We start from the raw sequence: 8,032 nt of genomic DNA on the forward strand, positions 1-8,032 counted from the left end.
TATCTGTGATTAGTTTAGTAGAGCTTTGCTTAGCTTTCTGGAAATGTTAGTTCAGTCATACAGGTATTGTTGAGTCCCTTAGCAGTATACTGGGAATCCCCACAACTATACTAGAGCAGTCACTTTTCAGGCATGGGGGGAGGAAAACAAATCCTTGGGTCTTACTGGGCTTTGAAAATAAGCCATCTATAGCACTTGGGTCAGAAAGAGGTACAGTCAATAATAACAGCATGTTTGTCGTCTTCTTTATCTGCTAGGGAAATCAACATCACAGTTTGCTGATAATTGACAAATCTAACTGGAAAGCACAATTTTGATCTACTTCAACCTCAGAAAGCACTCTGCACCACAATTGCAAATTAAGTCACAGCTGCCTTACTTTGGCAGCATTCATGCTGTCCTGATGAAGTACATATTTCTCTAAAGGAGTGTGTTCTTTTCCTTAATAGCATCTTTATTACAGAGGTGTATACTGCAGCAGGACTTCTGTGTGGTGTGTTGTGCCTGCCTGATGTCATCACGAGCTATTGTCTTTGTACTGGTTTGTCTACTAATTACTTGCTGTTTTATCTGTTATTCTTTAACTAGTCTGATTACTCTTCCTGTTATTTGCACTGACTAGTGAACACAGAAATACGAAGCAGCATACATAATGTAAGCAGCGCATAAATTAATTTAAGACCTTCACATTTACTCCTAAGTAAACAAGGCATTTTTTAAAGGGCTAAGCTATCCTCCTACATCAGGGGCAGACAAAATACAGCCTGCGGGCCAGATCCAGCCTGCCAGGCAATTTCATCTAGCCCATGGGCACCGACCAATTAATTGTACCCCGACTTGTCTACACACCTCGCTCACACCCTTGTGTGTGTCAGGTTCTCAGCCCAGCCAGCATGCACAGCTTCCAAGCAGGACTGATGCTGTAGCTGCCAAGGGACTTGCTCCGCTTTCCCAGCAGCTCCTCCTGCTGTCCCTGCTGTAGCACTCACTCCGGGCAGTAGGTAGGGAAGTGGTGGCAGGCTTCTACAGTTGGGGATGGGGGGGAAAAGCTACAGCTGGGCAGGAGTGTGGGGTTAGGGCTGGCAGGAGTATGCAGCCCAGGGCCATACCCAGCGGGGTGGCAGGAGCACAGAGCTTGGGTAGGTAGGGTGTGTGTATGTGGGGTGTGAAGGAGGGTGGGGGAGGGTATAAGGACCCCCATGCACACTCTCTCTCCATGGCACACAGCCCCACTGGTGGTAGTGGCAGCAGGAGGTGGCAGACCCTCAGGGTGCTTATGGCCCACACAGGTGTTGCCATCTGATGACGCAGGGCTCCAGCCAGTTCCAGGAGCTGCACGTGGTGGCAAGGAGCAGAGCTAGACCAACGTGCCTTTTGTCATGGGGGGCTCCCTGCGACTCAAGTGCATCTCCTGGTACTCATGCACCACTGGGAGGCAGCCACGTGTGATGGAGCTGCAGGTGAGACCCAGGGAGCCCCACACAGTAGAGGTAGGCCAGCCTGGTTCCATTCCTTGCTGCCATGTGCCACTCCTGGAACTGGTTGGAGCCATAGGCCATCAGGCGGCTGTGCCTCTGTGGGCCTGAGAACCCACAACCAGCTGCTGCTGCTGCTGGCAGTGGTGGGGGCTCTGCACCGGGGCAGGGTCCCTACACCCTGCCCCCCACCCCCAGTTATACATACATCCCCACAACATAGTCTACAGCCACGCACACCCACACAAAAATATACCCCTCCCACACACACGTAAGACTTTTTTGAGCTATTATGCAATTACCCCTATATACACTACACAAACACAAATAAATCAGGACAGAAATATTTTTTGAAATAAAATTAAACTGTTATAGTAGATGTTTGACTTAATTGTATGATTTCTTTTTTTTTCTGGTTCCAAGATGGCAACCCCATCCCATAAGTACTTCTGGCAGCAGAGGTCAGGGATTGGGCATGGGACTTCTGGTCCCAAGGTGGCTACTGTGGGGGGCACCTGTCAAGGGGTGGGGCTACTATTGAGGCCCTCAATAACTCACCAAAATGCATTAAGTGACCCTCCAGCCAAAATAATTGGTCACCCCTGTCCTAGGTCATCCATTCTCTCATTATATGATAGAGGTCATAACCAAAATTGTGGATCTAAATATTGCAAAGTGTATAGATAGCTGCATATGGATATACAAGTTGTTTTACACCTAGCTGAAATGTGATGGTCTCCGTGGTGGAATGACACTGTTAAACATCAAAGAGCATCGTAGGAGGATAGGGAGAGAACACTTTGAATATAATGGTGAAATTTGGCTACATGTACCATGGACCTCTTTAAAGACTCCTCCAAAAGCACATTCTTATTTTCCTTAGCACCATGCTGTGACATTTGATTTAGTGCTGCCTTGTCGAGTAGTGTAACCACTTTTGCAACATCTGGATTTTCCTTGTGGGTCACTGCCCAACTATTGGTCAACCCCTGCTCCATTCAGTTTCAGGTTAGTTCATATTATAGGCATGTGGTGAGTGTCAACAGTGACAGTTTCAGATAGGTTGCGTAATTATTTGGCTGTTTCCAACCAGGAAACAGAAGTAAAAATTGAGGTGCTTTAGCAGCTTTAATAGAACAAAGAAAAAACCTCAGTTATATGAGGTACCAGCAGTGGCTTTATGGAGGTAGAAGCAGTATTATGCTGGAACAGGCAAATAACCTCATGGGTTAAAAGGCAACCAGATGGAAAAAACATCTTGAATTCTGAAGATAGTTAAGTGTTAGGCTGATGAGTCAAGAAAAAGAGTGAGAAATAAAAAATGAAATTTAAAAAAAAAAAATTAGACACCAGAACAAATCTGTGCCATAATGTAATTATTTTAAGATGGTGCATGAAGAAAACAAGTCTGTACTTATCAAAAATAATTTGCTGTACTCAAGAGATTTGTTATGCACATGCCAAATCTGTCTAGGCATTTTTAATATTGCTCATCACCTGGAGATCACCATATTTTTGCTTGGAAAAAAAGTAAAAGCTTATTCATCTGAAGTAATTTAAACATATATACTCTGTGTGCAGCTCTGAAAACTAGCTCTACAAATGGTCTGTATTTCCCTTTCTCTCCCCCCCTTTCCTCTCCATACCTAAATCAAATGTGCTTGATGTACAGGGTCTTATTCCTGTCCATCTCTTCCACCCAGCCTCTCTCCCCCACACTATTGGAAACTAAGATCTGAAGAATCAAGCTGAGCTGTTATTTCTTTGTCACATACCATCACACCAAATTGAGTGGTTAGTGATGCTTATATGGTTATCTTCAAACTGGATTTATACAAGTTTCACTGTTGGAAACTTAAACAGAATTGTTTACTGCAGCTAACTAGAAAAATGGGCTGCCGTTCACTCCCACTGATCTGTGGTGGCTTTTGCAGGGCTTGTGAAGCTTTATCTTAACTGATCTGGGGTCTGAGTAACCGGATGTGACTTCCCTGTATAAAACCTGCTGCAAAGCCAGAATCTGCCCATTATTGCTTGATGAGCCCCTTTTCACCTTTTTATAGTTCATGTGAGCATGAATGCATTTAAGCAATGTGTGCAATAAGCCTTTTTTCCCCTTAAAAATTCTCTCTAATGATTTTCCTGCTGCAGCTTTTCTAGTCGTAGCAGAATTCTAATATTGTCTGGCTCTGGGCTGTTTATCAGTTATGTTGTCTAACACTTGCCCAGAGGGGTTAAAACATCCCCAGTTTCCTGTGTGGACAAGCAAAGCAGATACACCATGGACAGTGACCCAGTACTGGGTCACAAGAGTCACAAATGCATATCCTGTTTCAGACCTGCCAGTCAGTGACAGATCTAGCCCTGGTTGAATTTGGGCTAAATCCATGCCAGTTTCAAATATATCTGTATAGGATATGCCTGTCACATGGTTTGACTGATAAGTCCTTCAAGAGATATCCCACTGTGTCCTGTGCCAGCAGCTCGCATCACTTCACTGACCTCAGCTGTTCTGGGGTCTGAATAACTAGATATAATTTCCCTTTATAAAACCTGCTGCAAAGGCAGAGTCTGTCTATTGTTGCTTGATTGCTTGAAGGATCAAGGCCTTCTCTTGGAACCCTTCTTTACATTTTATCTTTTCTGCTTCACTACTACTCCACTGTGCCTTCATGAAGTCTGCCATGGTCCACTATTCTAGCCGTTAGAGCTACAGTGAGGCAAGTAATTACCTTCCTAAGGCTTTTCCCTCCAGGGTAGAAAATGGGAAGGTACAGCAAAGGTCCTTAGATAAAGTCTTCCAATCAGTGTGTCCAAGACATAATGTACTATTGCTGCTGCTGCCCCTGGTTGCAGTCAGGGGGGAAAGTCTAGAACATCAGATGTGGCTACAGTGTGCAGGCTGACAAAGCAGTATCATTTTACCTAAGGCATGGAAAGACAAAACTGGTTATACCAAGTGAAAAAGAGGGAGACTTTCTTTGCTTCAGGTGAATCCACTTCACCATTTACCATGAGTTACAGAAGACAGATAAATTAAACCACAATAATTTACCACCTATTTCCTTCAGGGGGTACATCATTAACTTTGCTTACAATGGGATAGGAGGGGATAGAAAGAACAGTTATAACAGACTAGCAGAGGTAATTTCACTAGCAGTAAGTTCTTCTTCCCTTAAAATAGTATAATTGGTTTTGCCTCTAGTCATCTTTCAGAATGGAACCACACAGGAGGAAGATATAACAGAAGAGATAACAGTACTGGATATTCTTAGAGATACCGAGTGCAGGCAATTGCTCATGCAGCTAAGGCCTCAGAATTCATTTGAGTGTAATATAATGTTTGGGGGCTAGTTTGTCAGTCCAGGCTCATAGGAAATGGGAGTCATTAGTATGATAGTGCAATATTACGAATGCTTGTAACTCAGAATACATTTTTCTCACCCAGCACTCTGTTTATTATATGTTAAGTATCTTTATATCTTCTGGCTAAATAGTCTTCCTCATTATTACCAACACCTTTATTGTGCATCTTTTTCATGTTTCTTCTGGGATGATTCACTGCGTCTTGAAAGACTGTGTATTATGAAACACTGTGTAACCTAAGGACTTACTAAAGCACTGACATTTTAATTGTAAACAATTGCATTTTATTGGAGGTGCAGACCCTCTCATTTGTTATTATTTTTAAATGGTTTCTGAAAACAAATTAATTTCCTGTACAATTCTGAAGCCGGTGTGTTGAATATATTCAAATTACATGGCTGTTTGATTTTAAACATGCGGAAGGTACTTCTGAATTTTAAAAATCAGTGCTGCTAAATTGTACAATGAAAATTTAACTGTTAGGTGTTTTCTGTTACAACTGATCGATTTGTGGTAGGGGGTATAAGTACAGCTACTCGGGCACCATCTCTTGGACATACCCTAAACTAGATAACTCATTGAGGGAGGGAAGGCAGTGAAGCAGAGATATCTGAGCCAACTGTGATGGAGACATTTTTGCATGACCCCCGCACTTGGAGAAATTAACTTAAATACAGTACCGTGCAAGTGCAGCTATACTGTCGCTGGTTTGGGAGCTAGTTCAGGGATTTGCATGGTGCCACCTTACACTTTGTGGGCATACCATGAATTCCTTATATGGCCCTTACTTCTGTAGTATCTGAGAGCATCAGTATATCCTCACATCACTCTTGTAAATGTAGGGTAGGATTATCCCCATTTCACTAATGACATGAAACATAGGTATACGTAATGACTTAACCAGGATGATATACATTTTTGGCTGAAGATGGGAAGCAATTTAGTTCTCCCAAATCCTGAGTCTTGTCTTAACTGCCCTTCTTTTTGTGTGCACTGCAGTATGCTTCTCATCTTGTTACTGAATCCTGTTTTGGGGTCTACCATTTTTGTTGGAAATGTACTTACCTTTCTCTTCCCCCATCTTATTGTTCACAATAAAATATTAAAATGTAAAGGTTAGAGCATGGAATTAGGAGTCCGGAGACCTGGGATTCTTTTTCTGGATCTTTCATTGAGCAGTCATTTAACCTTTGTCACATACCTTCCATCTGTTCAGTTAGGGCAATATTAATTTACCTTTCAACCTTCTTCACTGGAGGTGCAGAGAGAGTTTTTGATGTATTTTCAGTGTTGGCAACTGCAGGGTTTAACATCGTGGTATTAGGAAAATTTAATATGTTATATTTAGGCCCATGAGTCATGAAGGGATTTAAACGTGTGTGTAGCAGTTGTTTGCTGTGGTCAGTTAGGTTTAAGCATGTGCTCAGGCATTTTCCTGTTTGTTGGTTGTGGCCCAAGTATAGTGATCCAAGTCTCTGATGTTAAGTGACCTGTTAAGTTTGTCTAGTTCTGTCATCATTACAGGAAGTACAAGACTATTTTCTTTTTCAAAACTTCTTGGAAAAAAATAGCTTTGCAGCTAACTGATTTAGCCAAGCAGTGGGTGCTTCATTGTTGCCAATTGTGTTATCTTTAAGCCTTCATTTTAGGATTATGGGGACATTGTGTATATTGCTAAGGCAAAGCGTGTGATAGTTTATTAGGTTCACCCCAGATAAACTTGCTCATTCAAATATGAGGCATAGGTGGGTATGTATAGACACAGCTGAATAGTGCTTGTTACTACTGGAATTTTGGGAGCAAGTTAAAAAACTCTCTTGACAATTCAGAGACCAAGATATAATCTTTGAAACAAAATTTAGCCTTATGTGAACAGGAACTTTTTCATGTTTTTAGCGTTTAAAGTGATATTGTAAAATTATCTTTATTTAATGTGAATATAGGTTTTTAAAGGGTAGGTCCAGTAAAAACTCAGTGTAACATGTCTCTTGTGCCTATTGGACAAAAAAAGTAATGTTGGTTCAAATTATAAATCAAATTTAGTCAAGAAGAGTAGTCCATAAATCAAATAACAAAGAAGAATTGTTTTGGTGCATTCTTGAAGATGTTATTTTTGTTCTTTCAGCGATCAATGGAACTTATTCAGTTACACCTCTAAGTATGATTTAATAATGCTTTAGGACACAGCATGATTAATGACTGACATGTTGGATAGCTTTTAAAAATAGTATAAGAAATTATGAAATGCTGCTACTAAATAAAAGGTTACCAAGAAGAAAACAAAAATGCTGTAGAGGAGTATGTATCACCTTACAGTGTATTTATTTTTTGCACCACAGTAAAACATACCAGTAATTTCATTTTGTCATCTTGATTTTTAAATCTTTTAACAGACTATTAACCCTCATCACAAATTAACCTGGTTCTGAATGCAAGGTGGAAGAAGTGACATTGCAGCAATTATTTAAATAATACTGCCCTTCAACTGCAAAACAAGTATTCTTACCATCCATTAATCAGGGGAGGTAGGGTGAGCACTTTGGCAGATGGCTAAGGGCAAGCACCTGACAAATATCAACTGTCTTAATCAAGAATTGAAAACTGTAGACTTAGTGGATCAAGTAAACATTAATGATCACACTCTTGTTTTGAAGTGCAATGAGAGACAGAATTCACCTGTGACCTCCCCAGGATCCTCTCCACTTGCACAGAGGAGAAAACCCCTTCCAGACCCTCTACAGATCCCTCACCTTAGTCTCCCACCAGTGCCTCCCCGTTTGGATCTCATTCAGAAGGGAGTAGTACGGTCCCCTTGTGCCAGCCCCACTGGTTCACCAAAGGTAAATTCTGCTAAACTTGATTTCTTTTGTACTGAATTTTTTTTAATGATGCTTGCTTGCATGCTTGCTTGCCTTTTATAATATTTGACACGCATGGTATTATTTGTGATCGTTTGTTATGAGGTGTGGAACAGTTAGGTACCACCATAGCATCCCCTGTGTAGGCACAGTGTCCCCATATAGTTCAAATATGCCCCAGTTTAGTTGACAGGGACCTGATTGTTCCTTTGTCAATAGGAAGACTAATTGCTTTCAGTAGGCTTTAAATTAAGCCTCAAGACTGCCCCTTTTATATGACACTTTGTAGCTGATGCTAAACACACCTGACTACGTTACTTTAATGGCGATGTC

General features: G+C 41.4%; 1 protein-coding gene across 1 annotated transcript in view; it reads left to right on the top strand.

Moving 5' to 3' along the window:
* CBLB (Cbl proto-oncogene B) overlaps nt 1-8,032 on the top strand; it is a 181,242-nt gene that overhangs the window by 132,781 nt on the left and 40,429 nt on the right. The window contains exon 11 of the mRNA XM_019557095.1: nt 7,496-7,681. Coding sequence (XP_019412640.1) covers nt 7,496-7,681 — 186 coding nt within the window. The remainder of the gene's footprint in view (nt 1-7,495; nt 7,682-8,032) is intronic.

This window comes from Crocodylus porosus, unplaced genomic scaffold (genome assembly GCF_001723895.1).
Source record: "Crocodylus porosus isolate Cpor-Errol unplaced genomic scaffold, CroPor_comp1, whole genome shotgun sequence".
NCBI lineage: Eukaryota > Metazoa > Chordata > Crocodylia > Crocodylidae > Crocodylus > Crocodylus porosus.